Source organism: Corvus moneduloides, chromosome 6 (genome assembly GCF_009650955.1).
Source record: "Corvus moneduloides isolate bCorMon1 chromosome 6, bCorMon1.pri, whole genome shotgun sequence".
Taxonomy (NCBI): Eukaryota; Metazoa; Chordata; class Aves; order Passeriformes; family Corvidae; genus Corvus; species Corvus moneduloides.
The window spans coordinates 9,922,304-9,949,047 of record NC_045481.1 but is presented as its reverse complement, the minus strand read 5'-3'; the positions used below and the strand labels follow the sequence as shown (position 1 = coordinate 9,949,047).

Genomic DNA, 26,744 nt, shown 5'->3' with positions numbered 1-26,744 from the left:
TGGGGGAAGGGCATGTGGATCTTTCTGGAAGCTGCCTGCCTGGGCCCTGGAGGCAAGACCCAGGTCTGCCAATGGCAAAGGCAGAATCATTACCAGGGGAAGGGGCTTCAGCCCTGCTGGCGGTGGCCCTCGAAACATCCCACACGTTTAATGGGTGATAAACACCAAGTTCCCCCTGGGGCTATCAGTCCCCATGATGGCTTTTCACAGTGACCCACTGGGCCCCCTCAAGTTTCACTGCCAGGAACACCCCGCCGGGGTGCCGGGGGCGGGGGGGCTGCTGAAGGTTGTCAGTGACCGTCCGCACTCCTCAGGACCCAGCAAGGAGCGCTGAGAGGATGGGGCGGGGGCAGTCACCATAGGGCTGCGGGGGACAGGCGCCTCGATGGGGCTGAGGGGGCGGGTGTGCTGAGGGGGATGGATGCTTCGATGGGACTGTGGGCATGACAGGCTGAGGGAAACGGGCGCCTCGATGGGGCTGGAGGAACTTGGTCTGAACGCGCCGGGTACAGGCGGCGGCGAGTCCCCGGCTCCAGGCACGGCTGACGGGGGCGGAGGCGGCGGGAGCGTCAGCAACCTGCGACCGGGGCGGAAGAAGGTGCTGGGCGGGCTCCGCGTGTGAGGAGAGCCGGGCCGGGTCGGGCCGGGCCTGGGGAGGTAACGGCTCGGGGGCACGGGGAGAGCCGGTGGCAGCCGGGGGGACACGGGGCGCTGGGGCGATGGCGTTCCTCCCCCGCGGAGCCGGCGCCCGCGGCCGTCACGGGTTAACGCTGCTCTCTCGCAGACGAATCCCCCACCTCTCACCCCTTCCCTGTCCAGTCCGTGCTTCTCACTCTCCCGCAGCTGAGGTTCCCGGGTCCGCTGGGACGGGCTGAGGAGCTGCTAGGGTGCAGGAGGCGCGTTACCGTCCTCGGGCTACGGAAGGGGGCTGAGGGGGGCCCCGGCATCGGGGTCAGCTCTGAGCGGGGGCAGGGAGCGACTCCCCAGTGTGCGTGTGCCTGGGCGGTGAGGGGGCTGTGCCTACCCCGGCTGTGCCTACCTCGGCTGCAGCCAGGCTTCAGGAGGGGGAAGGGGGTAGCCTGCGGGAGCTCCCTGTGGGATCTGGTCAGGGGAGAGAGGTGTGTGCGTGGGAACACAGAATCGTGTTAGTTGTTTAGTTTGTGAGGCTGCGAGGGATGGCCTGGGGCGTTGGGTTTAGGTCGCTGCAGCCGTGGCAATCCCACAGGAAAGTCCTGACCCCGTGGCAGGGGGGCACCGCCTCAGTTTCCCGCCACTGCCATCCCCCCCATCGCCAATTCCCCCCACAGCGTGTGGCAACAGCGGTGCTGCACCAATCCCCTGCGTGTGCTGCTCCGGCAGAAATGTAACAGTGCGGGAGCCTCTGCACTGCCACGGAATGGGAAGTATTTCAAGTGGTTGTAGCTCACTTTGCTCCTTGACAAGGGGTGAGGCAAAGAAACTTCCAAAATTCCTCACAGATGCCAATTTTACCCCAAGTGTATGAATATAATGTGCCAGGTGAGGTCTGAGCCTGAGAGATGTGTCACTTGGGATGTCAGTGTGCATTGACATGGATGGACTTGCTGGACTTGGTGATCTTAAAGGTCCCTTCCAGCCTTGATGATTCTGTGATTCACTTCTGTGACAATTAGCTATGGTAAGTGTAGTGGCTCAAAGGAAGGCAAGGAAGCTGGGAGCCAGTTGGTGTAATCATAGGGAGAGGAGTTCACTCAGTGTTCCTGCAGGCCTTCTGCAGGAATGTTCTTTTGCACATGGGTGTAAGTGCAGTAAATACTGTGAAAGAAATGGCTTCCATTTGAGGTCCCTTCAAATGACACTTATGAGAGCTGAAAACTGCACTGCATTAATAGTATCTGGAATGAGAACTATAAGTATCATTTACGAAAGATTAAGACGTGAACATAATCATAAGGTGTAAGCTATAAAACACAGCATTTGTTCTGTCTCACAAAGTCCTTTATGTATACATTTCTGAATTCATGGGATGCCTTTTTTGCTATTTCACCATATGTCCAGACAAGCCTCTTCTGCCTTGGCATCTGAACACCTTACGTAATAAGCATGTCATAAACTTTGGAAGTTTCGGCCACAAGCACATCTGTTTTATCAACCTCAGTGAGTGAAGTGGAAAAATTACAAATCTAGCTTCTTAACAGCAAATTGAGGTACATGGAGTTCTGGTCAGCAAAACCAGACTACAATTTGAGAACTGAACGTTTTTAATTAAAATGGTGAAGCAGGACCAAATTGTTAAATATTCAGTACAAAAGTACTGCAATTCAGTAATTATTCTGAAACGAAAAGTAACGCTGCTTTTAATTCTGCCAGGGATGATGTACCAAAAATCTGACTTTCAAAGCCTTCTGGCATAGGCTTTAATTTCTAACTTTGGGATCCCTATTACTTCATTAAACAATTCTTGCATGAACTGATCAACCTGTAGCTTAGATAGTTAGCTGCGTTATCTGAAAGGCAACTTCAGGTTTCATTATAAGCTGCCTTCTGATTTCTAGATTGTCTTCTCAAAGCCATCAAAATTTAATTGTAATTCTCTAAAACAGCCCTGAGACCACGGGGCTGAAGTGATTCAGCTGTTTGCGTTAGCTTGCAAATGGTTGTTTACATTTAGCTGTAGCGGAGATCACTTCCCAGACAATTACTTGGCACCCCCAATAGCAAATTAAAGGCCACAATTTTTTTTTTCCATGTAGTTAGTCAAGTGTATGCATAAATTAATGCCTTTAGCCTATCTCTAAACGTTCATTTGGAAAACTTTCAAGTATACTTTTGTTAGTGTTCCTAATAGCTGGTGATTGAGGTCCAGGCAAGTAGCAGAATGTCTTTGTGTTGTAAATCACCAAGAAATAAGCAAGAAGATGGGAATAGAAGTTACTACTTAATAACATGCTCTGAGTGCTCATGAACTGTAATTGAGCAGGATGCTGAAATTGGTGGTAACCTGCAGTAGCATTGTGGAGCAGGCTGAGTAAATAATGATGTATTTCTCGGTTTTTCTTTAAAATGTGCCATAAACCAGGAAAAATACTTGTTATGTTCAAATCTGTGGGATATTTCCATTGATTGTAATTGGATCAAGAGTACAGTGGATGCAGGTCTCTGAACTTCCTGGAGCTCTCTTGCTAACGTCTTATTTGCACAGTGGGGTTTTGTTCTGTATTGGAGAAAATAAAATTACTTGGGTTTATGTCTGTAGGTTCAGCTCCATTGTGGTCCTGTGAAATTATCCTGACATATTTATTCTTCTCTAGGTGACAATCATCAGTCAGCAACAAGACTGTCACAATGAGTTTTGTTGAATACAGAGATACGATAAAGGATGGTGACACAGCTATTGTGTTCTTGGGCCACGAGTCCATGTTTCCTGTGAAAGTCCAGCATGGAACTGTAACACAGACTAAGTATGGGGTCATCAGGCATTCCACAGACCTCATAGGCAAGAAGTATGGCTCCAAAGTGACCTGCAGTAAAGGAGGATGGGTGTTCATTCTTCATCCAACTCCAGAACTGTGGACCATGAATCTCCCGCACAGGACGCAGATTCTGTATTCCACTGACATCTCTCTAATCACCATGATGTTGGAACTGAAGCCAGGCTCCATAGTATGTGAATCAGGTAACAATTACTATGTTGAAATCCTTTATTAGGAACTAACACCAATACTTTCATGAAAAAACAGGATTTTCTTTGTATTTTGCAAAAAGTTGCACTTTTTTTCAACTGTGATACAATTCTCCCTGCCCACATGTTGAAGAATTCTGTTTCGTGTGCACATGTTATCAGCTGCTGTTTCTTCAAAAATTGATGTTGTCATGTATGGCTATACCTCTGAGCATGTGTTTGGTTAATTCATCTTCTTAGAAGAAATACGTAAACATTTTCATTTCGCTTGTCTAAAACTGTTGTTAAGTACTTAAAAAGTATTTTTAAATACATGATTTGAATCAAGATTCCAGCTTTGAATTTGCAGTTTCAGAGAACATAGTTGAGATAATCTGGTGAAAGAGACTCTGGTGATAGGGTGCTGAACTAATAAGAGAAATAAATTGGCAGTATTTATATATATTTGCCATGTAAGTACATGAATTTCATTCTTCTCTTCCCAAGTGTAATCTACTTGTAGCACCACAACCTTATGCAAAATCCCTGATATAATACAATGGATGATGTGTTCACCACAGGGCTGTGTTTTGTTTCTAAACTTGGTTTAATTTATTACACCTTTTGTGATTTTGCTTGATACGGAAGTAAGGAGTGAAATTCAATACAAATGATTTCTTGGTTACATAAAGTTTATAATAATGTCTTCATAACTATTACTACAGGCACTGTGAGGCTTGCTTGATTTGAGTGAATCTCGGTGGTTTGGAGAAATAGGAACTGAGGTAGTTTGCCCTTGTTTCTTCTGGCTGAGCATTTTTATGAAGCAGTTTCATACACTTCTCAAGCCTAGATATGGCAAAGGATCAGTATGACAGGACTGTGATGCACTGTTCTTTCTTGCGCTTACCATTTACTGTTCCCACTCATGCATAATTTTGGGCAGCTTTTCAGGCATAATGACCACTTTCCAGCACAACTGAAACACCACTTATATCTGCATCCAGTTTCACCCATTAAGAACCAGGCAGTGCGTTGAGCTGCCTGCTGTACAGCAGCACTTGAAGCAGGCAAAGCCCTGTGCAGAAGCCTCTGATACTCTGAAAATGGTTGGGTCCTATGAGTTTGTAGTTTGGTTTGTAGGATGATTAGACATTTTTAGTTTTGTCATGGCAAGTTGCTGTATTCATCAGCTCTTCCCCTCCTGCTATGTTTAGACAGGATGGGAAAAATAAATAACAAATTATTGGGGCGGGGGGGGGGGAATTTTAATTGCTCCATGTCCTGTCTCACTTGGAGTAGTCAAACATACAGAGCTGTACATAAAATATTTTCAATAATGTCAAAGGTGCCTAGAGAGGATGAAAATGTTTAATCTCTTGCTTATCTAAACAGCTAAGAAATGGAAACACTCCATTTCCAAAAATGTTGTGAGTCAAAAGTCGTAGCCACAAACAATCCTTTTTGCCTAATGGGAAACTGTCACCAGGTTCATTTTAATGCCTGTACTATCAATGTATTGCAACTTCAGCTTTCTAGGCAAAGTGAACAGTTTTACTGCTGTATTTATGCTTGTATTACTTGCAAGGTTCACTGTCCACAAAGAAAGGAAAGAAGAAAGAGTACTGCAACAAATCCGTCTGGCTAACCTTGAAGCAAGAGAGCTTACTGCAGATCTACTTTGAATTAAAAACTTGACAGGTGTTGACTGGAGCCTCCGGTGTGGTGATGTAGCCTGCTTTGGTGCCATCCTAAATTCGGTGGTATTTGGTGATCCAAAATCATTAGCTCTAAATTAACCTTTTGTGGGCTAGACAGAGCCAGCCCAGTGATGATGAGTAGAATCACGACAGGAAATCTGGTCTAGTAAGACTCTTGAGTCTGCTTCCTGCTGGTGCTGGGTTTAGGTGTATTTTGAGCATTAATTAGCACAGAGGTCTGTCCTTTTTATTATTTGGACTTACATACACAGTTGCTGTACTGACTGGCAAAGCAGGCTCTGTAAAAAAAGCTGGGCTCTTTTCCTCTTGTCTTACTAACTCGACTGTGGAAGTGTGTCCTGTATTAGCCTTTGTAAGCAAGCAGAATTTTGAATTAGTCTCCACAACTGTGAGAAGAAATGATTGAAAAAGTAAGATGAAATACCCTCTGTGTCATGTGAAAATGTTGTGAATATAAATGATACTCTGCATGTGATAATAAAAATGGAGTAGAGTAACCAGAGGGCTTGATTTTATATCACTTTAATCATACAGTTTAAATTGATTAGTCATGATTTGTCCTAGAAGATACAAACATATTAATACAATTTTTACTATTTTTAATCCTCTCTAATAAACACATAAAGAACAAGTTTGTCAGCAGTACATGCATAATTAAAATGACCCAGGCATACTCTGTTGAGGAGGCTATAAGGAGACTCTGCATCTGCCTGATGACATGGAGGTGTAGGAATATGATCCTTTTTCTGTCTTCTGCTAATTTCTAATTTATAAAGGTATGTTGAGTTTTAAAACTGTTAGCACTGTTACTAGAGCTAAGATCTTTTTGAAATACTGGTCCCTGCTCTGAGGAATTCCCCACTTGGATACAGTTTTTAACTGCCCCATCTTTCCAGAACTATGAGACTCAAAATAGCTGCTTAAATTCCTGCTATGAGTGGCCCAATAGTATGAAAATTTCATTCTTGTCAGGTAACTCTAATAATCCCATTTGTGTTTATTGCATGTGCAGCAATGCCTAGATAATGGAAAAGGCTAAATCTTTCACTTTTGTGTCACCCCACTCTCCAAATCTAGTCTTGATGTCAACTTCCCAGGCTAGGCTCCCTGTAGGATAATATTTCCATTTGACAGCTGATTTTGAGGAGTTTACATTTATTTTTGATACTACCTGGGAACCAATATGAAACCTTTCAAATATTTTTTCAAAAAAAAAGTCCCTTCTTTCCAGTCCCCACACATCAAAGCTTTTTTACTGTCCTCTCTCCATGGTGAGACATAAGAGTGACTGTCCTAATAGTACAGCATGTGAAACCTCATTTAATCTGATAAATCTCAAAAATATTTTGGCTTTGATGGAGCAGAGTATTTAGACAAAACGTAATTTAGTCAAAAGTACTTTAACCACCATCCCAGTGATCCTTCAGCATTCACAAAATCGGACTCACATGAGCAAAAATGTTAATTGGATTTTTTTGTTTCCCTTCAGCTAAATCCCAAATTAAAAATTGCTAAACCCTATTCATTGCCACACAGCAATGGGTTTCTGAGCTCAGGGACTGGATTTCTGAAGGCTGAGAGCAGTGTTCTGGCTCCTCATGGTTTCTCAGAGAAGGAGTAACAGGAGCTCCCACCCAGCCTTACACTAGAGCTTCTCAAAAACAATTACGAAATTTTCAAACTCACAGCCTGGGTATAGATTTTGTTAAAGAGTACACTCATAAAAAAGTAATGAGGACTTAATGATTAATGGATACTTAATAAATGTTTCAGAGTTTATTGTGGAGTCCCAGCAAGTCAGCCTTATGCTTACGACTCTTCTAAAGTGCTTATAGACTTTTTGACAAATACTGCTCGTGTCTTTACAGTTTTTGTGTCATAAGGACATGTAAATTGTTGGCAGCTTTGTTTTTAGTGTACACTACAGACCAAAGTTTGGAAGTATTAATTTGATTCTGGAATGTGCCCAAACTAATTATGTCTGTGTTTTTTAATGTCTCCCTTATCTACCTCTTCGCAGCTGTTCAGGTTAGAGTGAGAGAAGAATTAGAAAACCCGTTCCTTGTATAGCACCTCTTGAAGTATTAGAAAGGCCGGCCTCATCAGTACAAATGTCATAAACCACAGTATCCTCTTGCCATACCAAAGCACTGAACTGGTGTTGGGGCCCCCAACAGAGGGGCCAGTAAGAAAGATGGGGATCTATTGGAGCAAGTCCAGAGGAGGCCATGAAGATGATTGGAGGGCTGGAGCACCTTCCCTATGGAGACAGGCTGAGAGAGCTGGGGTTGTTCAGCCTGGACAAGAGAAGGCTCCAGTGAGCTCATATAGCACCTTCTAGTACCTAAAGGGGCTGCAAGAGAGCTGGGGAGGGGAAATTTTACAAGGGCATGGAGTGATAGGACAAGGGGTAATAGCTTTAAACTGAAAGAGAGTAGATTTAGATTAGATACTAGAAAGAAGCCCATTACTGTGAGGGTGCTGAGGCCCTGGCACAGGTTGCCCAGAGAAGCTGTGAATGCCACATCCCTGGAGGTGGTGTAGCCCAGGCTGGATAGGGTTTTGAGCAACCTGGTCTACTGGAAAGATGTCCCTGCCCCAGGCAGATGGTTTGGAACTAGAAACTCTTTAAGGTGTCCTTCAACCCAAACCATTCTATGAGTCTCTGATGATTCTATGAACCAAACTTCTGACCACATGAGGCATCACTGTAATGTATTCAGAGTTGTGGCTGTCATGCAGCTGGTGAGGAATGCCGTTCATACCCTAAAGCCTTTGTTTCCAGACTTTCTGGACTCAACTTTCATCCTGTAATTTCACCTGACCACGAAGCACACTTTTCACGCAGCTCTGAACCTAACTATGTTCTTAACACTATTATGTCCATTTTGTAGAATATTCCTCCCTAAAAAATTCAGACTTTTGAATCTATAAGAAAAATTTGAATCTCTAAGAAAAAGTTAATTCTTCACATTCTTTTGTAGGCAGTGCTAGCCTTGAAAACCTCCCTACTATCCTTGCCTCAAGTCCTCTGTCTGGTCAGTGAGCAGAGGCCCTCTCTGATCTCCAGCCTGTTGCTTAAAATGCCTGCTTCAGCATGGTGTCATTGACAGATAGGCAGGAGAGAAGCTAATCTTCTGTAAAGGGAACTTCTTGACTGTAAAGTGAACTTCTTGATTAGCTGTTTTCTCTTTCAACCATCACCTCATCTCCTTGAAATTCTCTCCCCCCTCTCTTCTTCCTTCTCTGTCCATGCTCTTCCCGTGTTTTACCTCTGCCACCATGATTCGTGCCCTTGACTATCTTCCCAGTAAGATATTTGGGTTAATTTCCATCAAATTCTTAATATCTTTTCATATATTCATTACAATTCATTATACAAACTTGTCATGTACAGCGAGCAGTCTTCATCTGTTCAGTGTTTCCTGACAGATTTTAGCTGTGGAGTTGTTAGCTCTTTCTCAAGATTAATTTTCCCTTGGTTTTGAGGCTCCTTCCGTTCTCATGGCTGACTCATGACCTATCTTACTATTTGCTAGGGCTAAGTGGCGTAGCTAGGAGACAAATAGAGCAACACTGTGATTGTTTTGTTGTATTTACTCATTTCAGAATATCTTAGGTAGCCAAATTTTGCATCAGAAGCTTAAGTTCTACTAAAATGTTACTAGATATTTTAGAAACCCAGTATTAAATAACACTTTGCATACTTTTCTTTTTTCCCGTTTGCAAGCAATATGAGCCTTTTTATGCCCTTAAGAGCTTATTCAGCTTTTTTCCAAAATGCTTTTGCTTACATACAGTTGTAAACATCTATAGATCCTAAATGACGATTTTTAGCTCTTTTTTTAAAAAGAAGCACTGTGATGAGAAATTTCTAGGGAAGACAAGCTAAGCGATAGCCTGCAAAGAGAAAACGTAGTGGAACACAGAATCAGGTCACTTATATTTATGGCATGGGTAGGATTCCAGGAGATTAGACAAATATCCTTAGCAATAAGGAAACCAGACTAAACAGAAAACAGTGTAAAATGTGCCATGTATTCTGTATCAGTTAAGTGCTGTGCACGATGCTGTGGTGATGCTCAGTCTTGGCAGTATTCTATGCTGAAAGAACATGCTTTATTTTTGAACAGCTCAGATGTTGTCCACTGCTACTTTGAGAAGGTGAGAAATTATTTTAACGTGGACATTGCCTCAGGATGGCTGAAGTATGTGGAGGCTTCTCTGTGGAAAACCTGTCACTTGAATAAGCAGAGGGTGAGAAGAACAGATCTGTTGGAGGTCAGGGCAGTCGAGAAGTTTGTCTGATCAATACTTTCTTGTCTGCAAATCAGAAGGAAATATCAGTAGGTGCTGATCTAGAGTGTTTCAATAGGTGTCCACTTGTTAGGACTGAAATCCTAAAACTGCAGTATTCTCTTTGTTTTGGGAGAGGAGCAGAAACACTCTCCTATTGAGAAGGAGAATGTCATGTGCTTGAGCCCAAGAAGAAGGAAAGGATACTGCATCTGTGCAGGGCCATTAGCTACGTAAATCCTGTGGGTTTAACACAGGAGCTTAATTCCTGCCTTTGGACTGAAGTGGAGCCCATTCCTAGTTTACTCTGGGCTGCCCCTGCACAGTGCTGCCTCCTCAGATGTTGAGCTTTGTGTGGCATATTGGGGCCCCTGCGGTGTCTCATTAAATGTCTGCAATGCAGATGTCTGCTTTTTGACTAAGATGTTTGAGATCACAGAACAGTCAATGTGAAAGAGCATCACATTTTCCAAGTGAAAATTAGCAATGACGTAAGTGCTCACCTAGGTGAGCTCTATAGGAGCAGCTGTGCTGTTGTCTTCAGTTTGAATTGTTGTTGTTTTACCTCTCTTCTGCAGAGTCCATTCATGATTAATGTGCAATAGGTAAGTGGGCATTATCCTGTGGTAGAGAGCAAACAGTTTCTAAGGCTATTTATAGTGCAGGTTGTCATAAAGGGAGCATCCTGGTGTAAAAATTATAAATTGGTTGTTCTAGTTGTCTTACCTTCTGCTTTCTAGGTCATATCAGGAACACAGGCATTTCACTGCACCTCTATGAGAATGAAAATCTGCTTATGTTCTTCCAGTTCTTGTCTTGGCTCTTCTGATGCAAAACAGTAATTTTTGAGTATCCAGTTTTTTGTTTCGTTTGTATACAGGTTATTCAGGTGTGCTATTTCTGCTTTGGTAGCATTCTAGTACATGTCTGCAGTGGTATTCCTCATGTTTTGCTGCTGTCCTGACTGATTCTGTATCATGCTAAGGATACCTTTCAATTCCCAAGGAAACCTGTACCTGACTAGAACTTAGTCCAAACTGGTGCCTAAGACTCTTTGAGTCCTATTTTGCTTTTTTTCAGTAGTGATTTTGAAATAAGGACAAAGAGAAATTGAGAAGGTGGCAGGAGGACAGAAATGTTGAATGTTGCAGATTTGCAGGGAAGAAGGTGAATAAAAACATTAATTTCCCCTTTTACAATATCACAAAAACATAGGGTTGAACCCCCTGCCTTGGGTAGACAGTGCTGATTGGGCTTTAGGGCTTGTGGCAGGTATGGACTCATGCCAGACTCTCAAATTAATGGATCACATCGAATGTGCTGATCTATTGGGCACATGAAAGTTAAGGGTCATCATCATGTCACAGGTTCAGAATATGTTTTTAAAGAGAGACTTTACAATGGTGGGTGATTCATAACCATCTTGTTCCTTGTTTCCTGCAGTTTTGAGAGTGTTGTTACAGAGGCAGCATCTTCAGAAATACTCCCATTAATAATAATAATGTGATAGAATTTGATATGTTAAAATGTGATACATGTGTATTGTTCTCATGTTTGTGGTAGTCAGTCAACAATAAATACTTCCTGGCAACCTTGTTTAACAAAAGCTCTGTCTGTAATACGCCTGCAAGTGGTGACTCCCAACATCCTGGTTTTAGTTCAGGGTTTGGCTTGGAGTGTTTGTGAATAAAAGAAGAGTATCAGAAAAGAAGCCAAAAAACTTAATGGGTTTTCCTATGGAGGAGACAAATGGTATCTTCTGTGGTATTTTCAAGAGCAGAATTAAAAGGAAAGTGATTAAAAATGTAAAAGAATATGAACAAGGAAACTGGATACATGTGCAAGCTGCCTTCCTCTTCTGCTTACAGCCCAGCTGTGCTGACAGGCCTCCTGTTCACTCCTTTAGATCAGCAGAGAGAGATGTGCAGCACTACGCATTTGAGAGGTTAAAACAATTAAATTCTCTCATTTTACAATAGTTCTCAGTTGTGTAATCCTCTCTTTTGGCATGAAATGTAAAAGCAGAGTTTCAGTCTTTAGCATCCTGTGAGTAATAGCTCCCTGCTTTTTGTCATTAAAAACATATGAATGGACTAATTCTTTGCTATGCAGATATATCATTGAATTTTCACAACCACATGGCTGCTGTGCTACCATTAGTCCTTTGACCAGGGAAAAGTTCATGTTGACACTTCAGTCCTACAAGTGCCATGACAGGGTAATTTTTGATGTATGCACATGTAGGTGTGTTTTGCTTTTTCTTTGTTTTATTTTAATACTACCTTGAATACCTGTATTTTCACTTTACTAAATACATATGTGTAAAAGTTTCTCTCTTCTCTTGGACCTCTCTGAAGCCAGTGCTAAAATCTGTAGGTCCCCCCCCCACCTCTAATCTGCCCTGCTGAAGCTGCAGGGGGGTGCCAGGTTGCCCGCTGGGTCAGAGCCCTCTCAGAGGGAAGCAGAGGAGCAGTGCTGATTCCACGGTACAGCCGCTTGATCCGGTGGCAAACATGGGCCTGAGCTCTGTTTACAGTCTGAATGTCTCCCCTTTCAGAGATGTCAGATTAAATACAGTGCCATAACAGTGTTCCTCCCATTAATGTGACTAGAGGGCAAGAACCTGGGATCTGCCAGTGAACTTGGACTTCCTGTATGATTATGGAAAGGACTGTGCCAATTAAGCAGCTGTGACAGCCCCTGTGCCCCCTAATTAATTTCCTTGCTACTTGTTTCTGAGCTGCTGTACTTCAGATTCTGTCCTTTGTAAGTTCTTCAATATTTATGTTAGCTGAAAGAACTTGCCTCAGGCTGAACAGTTATTGAAAATAGCTAGAAATTGATTTTATTTCTACAGGAGAAATGTGTTCCAAGCACAGAATTATGAATCAATAAACAGATAATTTGGGGTTGCTGTGGAATTTTGAATTTGGGGGGTTACTCTGTTAAATGCCACTTGAGTGAGTAATTTGCAATGGGAATTGGTATATGGGTGTTTTCTTCAGTGAAAATGTTCATTATTAGTCATTCATCTATTTAATATGCCAGCAGATCATTTAAAGTAAGTTTCCTAAATTATCAAACTAAAACAAGGAAAAAAAATCTTTGTCTTGTTAGTCCCTGTTTGTATGTGGTAATTGTAGTTACTTACAATTTTGTGGTATATTTTGTTAGACTAAGTTAAGCTTGTGTAGGTGTGTATGTGTGTAAGTGACCTGTGAAAGCAGGTGCTTGATCAGTGTGGCTGCAAGGAGCCAAGAGGCCTTAGTTTTGGGTAATTCCAGTGGGAGTTGAGGATGTCTCTTAAGAGATCTGTGCAAAGCAAACTGTATACTGACAGCCATTTATTTGCATGGATATTAATAGGATTTTCAAGTACGGACCCTTGCCAACATCTTTTCTTTGTTTAGTGAAGTACAAGGTTTTGAAAATCCGTTAAAATTTGCCTTAATCTCTTTTCACCCCAGAAGAGTCTGACACTTCGAAAAAAACCTCTCCAGTTAATTTCCCTGAATTTTTCCTGTTGCATTTACTTCCTCGTGTTCTCTAGAGGCAGTTGTTACAGCTATAGCTGACCCTTGGCATTAGTTTCCTACTCCGGGGAGATAGGACAGATCCTGGGTTTGCCAGATTTTTTCATGAATGCTTTGAGGACTCAGAAGACTGTTTCCTAGGTCACCTAGTCCCTCTCTCCTTGTGAAGGAGGGACTGTTCTCTTTCAGGAGCTGAACCAGTGGTTTGTGCTCATTTGAATTTTGAACAAGTGTTCCAAGCAGGAAGACTAATGGAGAAGACTTTTGTTCTGGTGTTTGGCACTGACAAACTCAATTTCATGAGCTGTTTGTCTTTTCTAGGTACAGGCAGTGGGTCCCTCTCCCATGCTCTCATCCGGACAGTGGCTCCCACTGGGCACCTGTACACAGTGGAGTTCCACCAACAAAGGGCCGAGAAGGCGCGGGAGGAGTTTCGGGAGCATGGGGTGGAGCACCTGGTCACCGTGACCAACCAGGATGTCTGCAAAAATGGCTTTGGTGTCTCAAACGTTGCAGATGCTGTGTTCCTAGATATTCCATCTCCATGGGAAGCCATAGGACATGCAAAGTCAGCATTAAAAGCTGAAGGTAACTGCGTTTTTCTCTTTCTGTTCAGGAAGCACTGTGCACACATCTCTGAGCCATACGCTAGATGTGCTCCCTTCTTTTGTGTGATCACTGTTCTCAAATGTCAGTCTCTAGGCATTTCTAAGGCTGTAAAACCTTCAAAAGGCATCTTCAATTTACAGTGGAAGATTTGAAAGGAGAAGAACAATTTTTTCCTACAGGCCCATGTGAGCTGCTACAATTAGCATGGGCAGTTTATAAAAACTCCTTTGAACCTTTGTCAAGTTCCATAGTGGTCAATACCACTGCATTTTGGTAGATCTGAGGTGTGTGGGAAGCAGAAGTAACAATAAATGCTGAAAGCAAATTTCTTTGGCAATTCAGTGGAAAGGTGTTTGTATAAAAGGTGTTCAGCCTCAGTTCATATCCATCATTGCAGATTTGTACCTATTTAACAGAGCACCCCAGTGGTAATGTTAAAAAAATGTGGTTACACTTAAATATGCTTGCTAGTTTATGTCCTAAATCTTTGTGGTTGGAGCTAGTGAGAAGTTTGCCATTGGATGCAGTGGGAATGGAACATAAAGGATATTCTATTTTATGCCAGTTACTCTGGGATTGTGACAGCAAGTGAGAACTGCTGTTGAGGTTTTGCACAGATTTCATCACTTTATTATACATCTTTTCCCCATTGGAAAATAAGCTTCAGTGAATAAATAATTCTTTTATCCTGGAATAAGTTTTCCTCTAATTAATGTCATAATAGTATGGATCTGAAATAACTTTTGCCAAATTGCTTCCATCTACAAAAGTGACTTTTCTAATCAAGAAAGCATGGTGTGCTGAACAGTGCCCATGCAGGGACATGAGTTTAAAGAAACTCAATTACATGCTAAGGCCCAGTTCTTTGTTAAAATATATAATCACAGGCTGGACTTCAAGTGAATCACTAAGTCTTCTTGAAATCACAGGATTTAAGCTTGTTCTTTAAGGTCACTGAATGTGCACTGCCTTGCTGAGTCAGGACCAGCCCCGCTGTTAGGCTACCTCAGCTACTACTGAAAATTTTCTAGAAAGCTTTGTGATACCCATATAACACACTTTCTTTAAAAAGTGAATAAATAGAGTGAGCCTTGTTAGCACTCTGTACCTGCAGTGGTTACAGCTCAATTTGTAGCAGCTTTCCAGTGTGTCCTAAGGGGGGAAAAAAAATCACTGCACTGTACGATGCCCTTCCCATGCTCAAATTATCTAATCTAGCGAGCACAACACTCAGCTGACTTCCCAGCTTAGAAGGCGCTGCATTGCGCAGTCCAATTTGAATTATTTAAGTGGTGCATGCTTAGAATACTAAGCAGGGCTGCTTGAACAGTTCCAAGTTTTGAATCCTCGTCTCACTCGAGCATTTGAAATCCTAGAAAATGTATTATAGTCCCAAACTGGCCATACCATCTGGCTATACTTTTCTGTGCTATGCTACAAGGTTACATCTGCTTAGGCAGTATAAATAAGACTTCAAAATCCCACATTTCTGTGTTTGTGAAGTGGCGTCATTCACTTTATGAACCACTCAAAAGGCAAAGTTGCTGATCCTTGCTGCAGTTTTTGCTGCAAACAGCCTCCCATGTCTGAGGTCTAGTCCGGGTCTAAGGCTCCTCTCTTGGCCAACTTGGTACCTGACTAACTGGGGGCATTTTTTTAAGTTTTGCTATTTTGCATTTAAACAAAAACTGTTTTTCATATAAAATATAATTGATTGTAGTAGTAATATGTACAAACTTACACACTTTCCTGTTTTATTCATGTGGGTAGTTTTGTTACGGTTTTTTTACAGCTGTTAAATCTAAAATATGACAGAAGGTTATCTGTAACTGCTTGCCTTTCCCTACCACAGGCAGATAATTTAACAGTGCTGCTTTGTTTTGTTTTGACAGAGTTAAAGCTCTTCTGCAGTACAGCTTGTGTACATTCTGCTGTTATTCAACCCCTTTCCGAGGGTTGAGGGTTCCTGTAGTGAAAAAGCATCACTGCAGGACATGAGTCGTTCCACTCTTTTCTGTCCACACCCTCTCAGATCTGGATAGGGTCACATGTGAACCGTTCACACTGTGGGTTTTGTTGTGATGTGCCCTGCAAATATCACAGCCAGCAAATATAATGCCACATAGTGGTAATTTAGTCCCTGAAGTCTTAAGGTATTTTGAATTAAATCCGAACTAAGCAAATTCAATACATAGTGTTAGGTGCTCTCTTCCTTTAAACCACAATACTAGTGATAGAGAGTTCAGCTGAGACAGTATGGGAGAGTTTTCAACCTTAACAAAACCTTATCAGATCAGTGTTTTCTCTCCTGCTTTAGCTCAAGGTCCTGAATAGTTGCAGCTCCTGGTAGGCTGAGTGTTAATGATCCTCTTTACAGAGTACAATTATCACTCAAGTTATGCCTTGCAGTATGCTGTAAATACACTACTTACAGCAGCTTGGCCTCCCATTTAAAGCACTGCCAACCTCTGAAGAGCTGAAAGAATAAAATGGCACAGTAGGTTTGTGACTAAAAGGTTCTTGTTCTCTGGTGATGCTCTCTGCCTACGTTCAGGTTTGCATCTCAGCTGCATCCTTTTGTGCTGATGTCACCAGTCACAGTTCCAGCAGAAACGCTGCTTGAAGGATCTCTGAGGCACTGCTGCACTGCAGAACTTCCTTTCATTTCCAGACCTGCACTGTTTTTCTTCTGCAGCATCTGCTGATTAATGCTTTTCTGTAGTCATAGCTGCTGTTCCCAATATCTGACCTTGGTAGTTTTTGCAAAGTTGATATTAACCCCTTCTGGCTAAATTTTTAAACATTAAGAAAATGAAAAAATTGTGAGGTAACAAAAATATCCTCAATATTCTACCATTCTTAAATGCCCTGAAACTTTTGACTCACAGTCATCTCACAGCTGAATACTGTAGTGCTTTGAATATAATTCTGCACCCACCTACTCTACTCTCATAAATACTGTCTATTTCTTCCAAAGCTGTGGAAGATGAGGGAGAAACCCACTGGTACAATAATTTTCATATAGATTTTAAATTTTCAGGTAGGGGGATGGAAAATTACAGCCATATATTAGGTTGGATTAGCCTCTTGCATTTTAAGTTGCTCCTTGTGGTGTTTAACACTCTGAGTCACAAAATTATTAAAACCACCTCTCTTTTACTTCCTTTCTTTCTTTAAAGATTTTACTCTTAAATTCAGATTTTCCATTCCCTCTTGAGCATTATAAAGCCCCTAGATAATGAGTTTGTCGAATTTTGATCCTTTAAATAACACCTGAGTCAGGTAATACGGTGCTGTCACTTCTCCCCCCAAAACTCTGCAGGTAAAGTTCGCTTTGAACATCTCCCTCTTTGGGCTTCTGCAATTCCATGTCCATGTAGGAAGTCCCACTGGCTATTTTTCTTGAGCTTCAGAGGTTATTCATGGTCCTATTTTTAAACCACTGAGGTGTGGCTTTGAGGAGCAAATCCCTGGCCACAGCTCTCACCCGTGTGGTATCTGGGTAGGGTTTAATCCCACTGAGAGCACCTAGAGTGACATCGAGGCTGATGTTTTTCAGGCTTGGGCTGCCTCAGGAACACACAGGGAATGTGTTGGGGCAGGAAGGGGAGCCTGACAGTCTAGCATGCTGTCATTCTCCACCCGTGAGAGTGGTACTCCAGTTGGTGGGAACATTTCTTGTGTCCCCAAGATATTGTTTTGGAATAAATGGATGAAGCAATAAATGCTTCCTAAAATGTCAGCACCAGCCTTTGCTAGTGTAGCACATGCTTTGATTTGAAGGAGAATTAACTCAAAGTGAGGTTAAAGATCCACAAACTAAAAATTGAAGCATATCCCCTCAACATTGAGAGGCCATCTGGTCTAGTGCAGAGCTGTCCCCCTGGGATCTAGGACCAGGTGCTAACGCACAAAGTAGCTTCATCTGTTTGCCAAGCAGTGGCTGTTTGCTGAGCCAGCCCCAGTTGTTGAATCTCGTGTGAGGGCATTGCCCTGGCTTGGGTCTGTCAGGTGCACACAATGGGCCTGGCCTGAAGTACAAGTGATTCTTTCACTTTTAGAGAGTCAAGCAGAAGGATTCCTGTATCAAAATCCTTGCTGTGGAATGCCAGCCAAAGCTACTGGGTTTTACAGAGTTTGAAGGAAGTCGTTCGAGATGAAAGGATCCTTAAAGAAAGGATCCTTAAAGTTGTTAGGTTTTGTTCCCCGGTATGGAGCCAACTGATTTTTTAATTTCCTTGTTACATGCTTTTACCAGCCTATAATAATGAGCAGGAATAAATTCCTTTTGAATGATGCACCTACAAGGGCAGAGGTTAAGGTCACATTTGCAGAAGATCACATCAAGCTCCTATTAATGAGCTGGCAAGTGATTTGGAGAAAATTCTCTTTTCTGAATCAAGAAACATCCTTTAATTTCTTCCAACAGCCAAATCCTCTAATTTCACTTGTCAGGGAAGCTACATCAAATCGCCCACGAGCACACACACTTAAAGGACATTCTGTCCCCTTTTGCAGAGACAGTATTTTTAGTGTCCTACTAGCACAGAGTAAATGCCACAGTGATGCTGCTCAGTGACTCTCCTGCCTCACCCCTACACAAAGATAATGCCTGTGTGGTTTTTTTTTTTCTTCCTTGAGATCTTTGTAACGTAATCTTCCAGTTACGACAATGCAGTGAAGGCACAAAACCTAAGCTGTGTTCTTTTGCCAGAGGTAAAAATGCTGTTCTGTATTCTTTTTGTCACAGAATCATTCTAAAATTACTGGCCCTTTTCCTTAAAACTTAATGGTGCTGCGCTACATGTGTTCTTTTTGCATCTTCTGAATAATACTGGGATGATGAAAGAACCTGTCAGAGCACTTGTGACACGTACAATAACCTACACAAGTGAGAGCACATTTCTTGGACATGTTTTCTATATCATTGGAGTTCTTGTCAATTTGGTGGCACTGAGATTTTCCACACTTGAAAGCTAATGCTCTTACTGGCTAAATAGAGCTGGTAGAGATGTTAGTCCTTGCTCAGACAAACCAGAAACAAAATTGTTTGTTGGAGTTGCACAGGAACTTTCTGGCAATTTCGGAGGCACTGGCCTCTTGTAGAGATGCAATGGTGTGTCCCTCAATTACCAATTAGATACAGGCTGTTGAAATGTGCAGTGCTATATGGATGAAAATCTTCTATTTCCTCCTTCCCTTAAGCTCGCTTTTCTAATCATTCCAGTCTGAATTGTACTTCCATTTTCATATCCTCTCGACTCTGTTGCTGGTTACAATGACTGCCAGGACTATGTGGGCTTGTTCCAGGCTATGGATTCAGGATATTTAACCTCCATTGAATGCTTCAAACTAACTCCCTGTAAAATTGAAGGTAGCAAGAAGCTTAAGTCTTTCATAGAGTCTCATTATTCTCTTCTCCTCAACTGTAGCACTTGTCAGATGCATTATACATGAATAAACACATTTTTAGACAGCTCTTCAGATCAAAAAGCTCACACAGCTTCCCAATGTGAACAGGATTAATCTCTCATAATTACTATATCAATTTATGATGACACACAGATCTCATTAACCAAATATAGGAACGGTAGCTTTCCTAAAAGGAGAGCTCTGAGAAATCACAAACCCAATTTGTACAAAAAAGTTTCCATTCAGATGTTTTCACTGCTCTCTAGTCTAGTCCACCCCTTTGTGATCCACAAACAGAGCAACGTGCCCTAGCAAGGAGAGGAGAGGGAGGGAGTTCAGGTCTTTTCTTCATTCACTAAGGAATCCTTGGCATGGCAAGACAAAGTAATGCATATTCAAGTCCTTTAAGCCCTAAAAGCCTCTTGGTGTCTAAAGGACAAGAGGGCTCTCAAAGAATTTGAGAACTGTGAATGCTGAAATTTAGATTTATATCTGTTTGGTGATTGTGACAGAAGGGGTGTTGCCTAGCTGGTAGTCCAGCTGGGTACAGAGGGCAGTCCACAGTGTGCAGAATTCAGAAGCATCTGCTCTGTTAAAGATGACAGTGTCTCTGCTCCTAGGACAGATGAGCGTGTCCTTCTGAGTGCTGGTTTTCTACTCTTTTTTTTGCTGGTCTAAACACACCATAGGAATTGAAACTTCCCAAATGTTTCTATTTTAGACAGCCTCTTACAGTCTGGAACTGCAATTTCATTTTTGCCTTCCAACGTTTTGCTAATTGTAGCTTTCCAATCTTCTCTCCTAATATCTGCTTAATCAAATAATTCCAGCCTGTAATGCAAGTCAGATCTGCCTGCCTGATGGTGTGTACAGAAAGAAGCAGAGGGGACCCCTCTCCCACTTGTTAGGATCTCTAAGAACAGATGCTTGATGGATTTGCTTCTAAGCCCTTCGTAGGTATATTTATTTGGGAGGGATGTATAAAAATAATGAGAACAATAGGCATGAAAGGGGGAAAAAACAAAATTGGCAGATCTACTAAAACCCATTGGATGGTCTCACTTAGATGTAATACCAGCAGTTCACTGTTTTCTCTTCTTTCACAGCTGAGAAGCTTCCAGCAGTACAGGAAGTAAAGTAACATTATTTTTTGTGCTTCCCCTCTGGATATTTGCTACTGCAAGCAAGAGCTTTCTTCCTACCAAATGACTTGAAAGCCTGTTTTCTGTAACCCTACTTCCCCCAGCAGTTGTGAGGAGGCAGCCTGATAAATCTTCACCAAGTTTGGTGTTGACGTGCTGTGCTCAGCTGACCAGCCCGAGGCAAGAGGGAGGGTGCTCTGCCTTTAATTGAAGGCTTGACGAGAACCGTAGGTGGCTTTGCAGCTTGTATGGCAACAGCTGTGTGCAGGCTTTGAGTTTCTGACTGTAAATCCAGAGCATGTGAATTCAAAAGCCTAAACATATCTTCAAACCCTTAGAGTCAGAATAAATAAGAACAGACGTACTGTAAATGTAAATATATATTGCTTTTTTATGGCAATATAAAACATCAAAACCAAAAAGCCTGAATGAAGTAGTAGTAAGTCTCTGGTCTCTCGGCAGATTCTTGCTTTGCAGACAAAGAGTTATTGTAAACTGACATTTAGTTAAGTCAGACATTTGTTCAGTATCCTACACAATAAGAATATAAATTCTTTCTTTATAACATGTGTGCATCATAGTAGCTTTCTAATTATGTAACAGATTTTTTTTCCTGAGCTCTTCTGTTTTACATCTACAAGCATGGTAGAAGTGTGTAGTGCTTTGGCCAGAAAAGATTAGCTGTCTGATTCCGGAACATTTTGGTAGTGCTGGCCATCCTGATGAACATACAAATCTAATTTCATGGGAGTTAATAGACTGGCTGTGCAATTAAATCAGCATCAACACACTTGGTTCATAAAGACACATACCAGCATTAATTTTGCAGGTGATTATTAGATTTGGGCTTTAATTGTCACTCCAGGGAATTACTTGTCCAGGGTACTTTGTTCTGAAGATTCATGATAAGAACCCCTTGGTGCAGAGACTTTATTTGAGGACTAAAATTAAATCCCACTTAGTGTATGGTAGATTAATAGTTGTGGAAAGTGTTCTTCCCGAGGCAGTACCCAGCACATCATTGCTGCACAGTAACTAGAGTGCTACAGTGACGCGTTCAGACCTGATGCTTTCTTTTTTTAGAGATCTGACTTTAGAAACGAAAAAGGAAAGAAAGGGGAGTTTGAGATAAAGCAGGCTTCGTGTAGTCCCAGCATTGCCTCTGTTTTTAGCAGGATGCTTTGCTCTGACTTGTACGGGTTCTTTAACTACTTAGATGAACTGGTGTTGGAGGGTTTGACTGGATGAGCCCAGGAGAGGACTGAGAAGGAATGTAAATCAGGTCAGCAGGCATTTTCATCTAATTGTAATAAGTGAAACAATAGCTGAAGCTGCATTGCCCAGTGTTTCTTCCTCCTGCACAAAAGCTTTTCAGGAAGGGCAGTTGCCTTGGGGGACACTGTGTCCTGGGTGAAAGCACATGCCCTGGCTTTATGGCAGACAGTGTCCTTATAATTCTTTGATCTGATTTGGCTGTGGCTTTTCAGAGTAAATCTGAATCATTCTATTCTCAGCTGTTAAGGTGACATTGCATCACTTAGAAAGGTGTAGGGGGCCTATTAATACTCCGTATTCAGAATCAAAAATCAGAACTGTGCACAGACAAGGAGACAAGTGTTAGTTTATCACTTAAAAGTCCTGTCCTAGAGTTTTACAGCATTTACAGTAAGCCTGCATGATGTGATAGCCAGTAAACTTCAATGCTCAGGAGACATGCTAGTCAGCTTGATTAAAAGGGTAAAGCCTTAACAGCACTCCATCTATGGCCTGGAGAGATCCCTTTATTCTGTCCATGCATACCATCATCCTCAGCTAAACACAGCCCCTTTTGTCAGGGGCGTGTGCAGGCACGCTGGGGCTCTAGCCCTGTGCAGTGTGTAAAGAATGACTTCTGGCTTTGTGTACGTGCCAACTGCAGTTTGGTGCCTCAGTCCAGAACACTGGAGAATGATTCCAAAAGAGCCACTGCTCTAAAGGGATCAACTTTAACAGTTTAACTGTGAACAAATGTCGAGGGCAGCATTGGATGTGGAAGATGAATGAAGTTGCTGTTGTTGTTTTTAAAGGGTCTGAAGCATCCTGTAGAGTTGTCCGTGTTTGATTTTGTGCTGACGCTTTAAACCAACAAAGTTGCCTTATGAAGATTTTCTTGAAGAATGTTTTCACTTTGTATAATAATAATTGTATGGGCATCTGGGAGAATTTGAAAAAAAGATGAAAATTGCTTCATTTCGGCTTTTGCCCTCTTTTCCACTACCTGTCTTATTTTGCAGGTGGCCGCATCTGCTCTTTCTCCCCCTGCATTGAACAAGTTCAAAGAACCTGCCTAGCAATGGAAGAATATGGTTTTACAGAAATTAACACCTTGGAAATTCTGCTCCGAGTGTACAATGTAAGGACAATTAGCTTGCAAATCCCTGACCTTGGAAAAGCAGCTGAGGATAATTCTAGCACAGGCTTTGACAGCAGCAACCCATCACACCAAGGTAGCCCGTGTGCTAATCTGCAGCAAGGGACTGTGCAGTTCAAGAGTGGCGTGCCACTGAGGGAGGTGGTTGGGCACACTGGGTACCTGACCTTCGCCACCAAGAGCCTGGTGTAGTGCATGCCCAGTTTGTGCAGTCTGGAGTGGGTTTTTGTGTGCATTCTGTTTTCATGGCTCTTTTTTGTATGGCATCCAAAGTTTTACTTGTCAGGGAATTCCATATATAGTCAGATTTGGTTGGAATATGCTTTGTTTAAATAGCACACAAGCATTAAGCAGAGCAGCATCAAGGGAATGTTGAAACTCTGGAATGGTGCTCCACTTGCTGTCAGAAAGAAGATAAATTAATAGCGAATGGCCACTCACTGGAATGCGCAGAATTAAGATTTCTCACAAGAGAGCAAAACAAACAACAGACAATTTACAAAGAGTTGGATTTTCCCCTCCTTTTTTTTCTGAATTACTTTCCCGGGTTTATGTTTTTATTTTTTCCTAGCACCACTGGACACTATTTTTAAAATTTCTCTAGTGTCTATGTTGCTCTTAAGAATGTGAAAGTGCCTACTTCCTCCATTTTAGATAAGAAAGTTCCAAGATTATAGGGTTCCCAGCACAACTGTTCACAGAATCAGTGTTTTCTTGGAATAGTGTTCCAGTGGATTATTGGCAGCGCTCAGGAACGCAACCTCTTACTCATTCCAGGCTGGCATCTGCAAATCATTTTGACTACACAGAGGTCAAAGAAGTGTGGTAATCGTTGAATTTAATTTACATTGGTATATTGTGCTCATCAGTTTGTAGCAAAATTTGAACCTGGATCCATACAGTCATGTTCTAATGGAACAACCACTTGCATAGTTGATGAATCCACTGTGAAAATTAACTGAACAGCTGGCTAATATTATCTGAACACCTCTTTGTAAGTGGTGTGGATGAGGTTCCAGTTATTTGGTGGTTTATTTCCATTATGGTGTATTGTTTTCCTGCAGCTGAATGACAGAAAGATTGCTTTTGGCAGGATTTCTGTCTCCAAATTACATCAATAATGCAAACTTAGTAAAATCCTCAACCAGCCTTATTAATTAAGTTTTCAGATCATTTACTCTTTGGTCTTCTATACAGAGGTGGGGGGTGTGATGAACTGTTTGAATGCTGGATTACATTTTGTATTTATAGATTAAAATAATTATGCAAATTTATTAAGTTCCTCCTTTTTTTCTTTTTCCTTATTTAGTAAGTTCACAAATATTTCTCTTCCAGCCACTAGTGCTGCCACTCAAAGCATTTAGCTGTGCCTTGCATTCGGTACCTGAGCATATCGATTGCTGTGCAAGAAAAACAGCCATTCACAAACTGCTGCCTGAACATTTAACCTGATATCCCTCCCCCATTCTTGACAAAAATAAACAAAGCTAAGCTTTTAACGTGTTATAGCAGAACGCTAATCCATAACGGTTTAAAGAGAGCTCAACCGATCACGACAGCAGAGATAAACTGTTGAGCAGATTAAAGGCAGAAAGCAATTCTGTTCAGCTAAATCAGTTATGTAAGTTGGCCTGCAACTGCAGCATTTCCCCAGAAATTATGGGAAAGTTCCCTTTCTGCTGCTGCTCATGTTCTCCAGGCCATGCAGTAAACTGCCGACGCTGTGTGTGGGTTTGGTGGCTGTGTTAGAATGTGTGTGCGTGTGTGTGTGTGTGCGCACATGTTTGTGTGTGCTGGGATCACCACCAAGCAGCATGGCTCCGCTGCTGAGAGACTCCAGAAGAAAGCAGGGGGAATTTCAACCACAAGGTTCTTCTTAACTTCCTTCAAGGTGATCCTCATTCACTAGCAAGGAGGATCCCCAAGGTTCTCCAGGGATAATTCCAGCCCTAAACTTGATTGTTTTTTCCTGACAGACCTTATTTTAAACTAATGTAACATTTAAACAGGACTAAAAAGGAACAAAGTCACGTTTCTGTGCTACAAATAGATGTGGAATGTAGATACCAAAGGAGTCTTCCTGGAGTTAGAAACAAGGCTGATGCCTTTTTGCCTACAAAGCCCAATTCAAAACCCCTTGAAATAAACCATTGACTTTGCTTGGTCCCATATTGATTTGATCTCTGCTGAGGAAGGGCAAGCATTGCATAAGAAGAGAAGGATTTCATTTCTGTCTTTGCAATATTAAAAAGGCTTCTGTGTTTTTGTTGCCGATGGCAGCCATGGCCAGCAGCACTGCACCACTTCCTGCTATTGCTTTGTTGTCAGGGTCACAGGGAGGATCCCACACTGTCCAGCGTGGACAGTACTGTGCTGCCAGACCCCCCACTGTTTAATGCTGCTTATGGTCACCTGCGTTCTACATTCTGGCTGCACTCCCTGCCAAAAAGGGTAGATCAGAAAGATGGGTCTTTCCCTCCCCACTGGGGGAATCTGCCTGGGCCATATATTTAGAGACTCATTTCTCCTTTGAATACATTTTAGTCTCCAGTATGGAATAAAATACTTCTTCCTGCCCTGGTCCAGTTCACTCACTTGTTCAGGCTGCACCTTTTCACTCCTGCCATGCACTGGGATCCCTCAGTCATAGACGAGCTCTGGGACACAGCTCTGTACCACAGCCAGGTCCGGTTATGCCCTGTGCCCTGAAGACTGGCGTGGAGAGCAGGCTGTGACACCTGGCAGCCTACAAGGCAAACGGCAGTGACTAAGATGAGTGACTAAGAAACACTCTGAGCTCTGCTGCTGTTCACAGTTTACCTGTGCTTTAATTAAAGCATCACAGATCTGCATCTCATGTGGTTGTTTCCTGCCTACCTGTTAGCACAACACTCTTCTCTGAAGAAGAGATGCTCATAAATCCTGCTTGAGAACCTTAAAGGGATAAAGTGGCAAAAATTCTAGGAACTCGCTCTTCTGCTCGGCTTCCTGCTCTGCCTTCTCCTTAGGTACTTTGGGATATGTGATGGTCAGGAGATGGTTCTTCCTGGGAAGTGTTCCAGAGATGAGGGTTCTGCTTCACACTCACTCCCTTGAGAGTACATCTGTGCTCCATTAGTCGTGGTGAATGGGATGATTGCGGAAATCATGGTGACCTAGAAATGAGGGGGGCCCAGAGATGCAGTGATGTATTTGGGAACATGAGTGCTCATCCCAGCAGGGTCTGCATCACTTGGGAGCAGGAGTGCGCTGGACAGCCTGTGTGTTCATGCCTTCCCAGGTTCCTTCTGGTCAGAGAGTGAAGAACTGTGCCCTCCTGGGCTGCAGCTCAGGAGTGTTTGGTGCTCCCAGCTCATCTCTCTGCCAGTGGGAGCAGTGCAGGCTCAGAAAGGGAAGGTTGAGAAATGGCTGAGCTCTTTGAGGCTGTTGCTGGGCTCCGTCTTGGCTTCTGCTTGCACAAATAGGAGAGAGGCACGATAAGAGCAAGCAGGAGAGTCAGCATTTCATAACCATGATGTTACACCAAAGGTACGTGCAGCTGTGACCAGTCAAAGGAAGGAAGGGGGTTGCTGTAGTACCAGAAAGTTCTGTCTGTGTCACCATGAGGGAAAGCATTTACATGCTGCTTGGACTCTCGAGTGCTCCTGAGGAACAATGTTGTTTAGATGCCAAAAGAAGGGAGCCAGACTGTGTTATTTCCTTTCTCCCTACGTGACAGCTTCTGAACTGGAATGAATCTGCATCAGCATCAACACGGGGAAGAGAGAAACCTTGAATTAAACAGTGAAATAAAGATAATTCTCCTCACTGGTATCCAGCCCTTTACCTGCATATCTGACCCAGGAGATCTGTGTCCTCTTGCAGGCTCTCTTCTGCTGCAGGGCAACAGCTTTGAACTCTGAGGTAAACTGGCTGATATGCTGACAGGAATAACCACAAAGGCCAGCTGGGAGCACTATCCTTTGGGCATCTCATTGTACC

At 42.5% G+C, this 26,744-nt stretch overlaps 1 protein-coding gene across 2 annotated transcripts; it reads left to right on the top strand.

The window, feature by feature from the left end:
• The first annotated feature begins 439 nt into the window (after positions 1-439).
• Positions 440-24,037, top strand: TRMT61A (tRNA methyltransferase 61A). 2 transcript variants are annotated; one of them, XM_032113561.1, is made up of 4 exons: positions 440-598; positions 3,291-3,655; positions 13,512-13,778; positions 22,627-24,037. In XM_032113561.1, the coding sequence occupies exons 2-4, from the start codon at positions 3,325-3,327 to the stop codon at positions 22,953-22,955; spliced, it is 927 nt and encodes a 308-aa protein (XP_031969452.1). In that variant the 5' UTR covers positions 440-598; positions 3,291-3,324; the 3' UTR covers positions 22,956-24,037. The 2 variants fall into 2 exon arrangements, with proteins under 2 accessions (XP_031969452.1, XP_031969451.1); XM_032113560.1 differs by having other exon boundaries at positions 440-657.
• The last annotated feature ends 2,707 nt before the right edge of the window (positions 24,038-26,744 follow it).

Bases quoted from the DNA above. Each gene is read 5' to 3' on its own strand.
- TRMT61A (XM_032113561.1), top strand. From the start codon at position 3,325: ATGAGTTTTGTTGAATACAGAGATACGATAAAGGATGGTGACACAGCT. The intron at 3,656-13,511 runs GTAACAATTACT...TGTCTTTTCTAG, and splicing joins CTCCATAGTATGTGAATCAG to GTACAGGCAGTGGGTCCCTC. The intron at 13,779-22,626 runs GTAACTGCGTTT...CTTATTTTGCAG, and splicing joins GTCAGCATTAAAAGCTGAAG to GTGGCCGCATCTGCTCTTTC.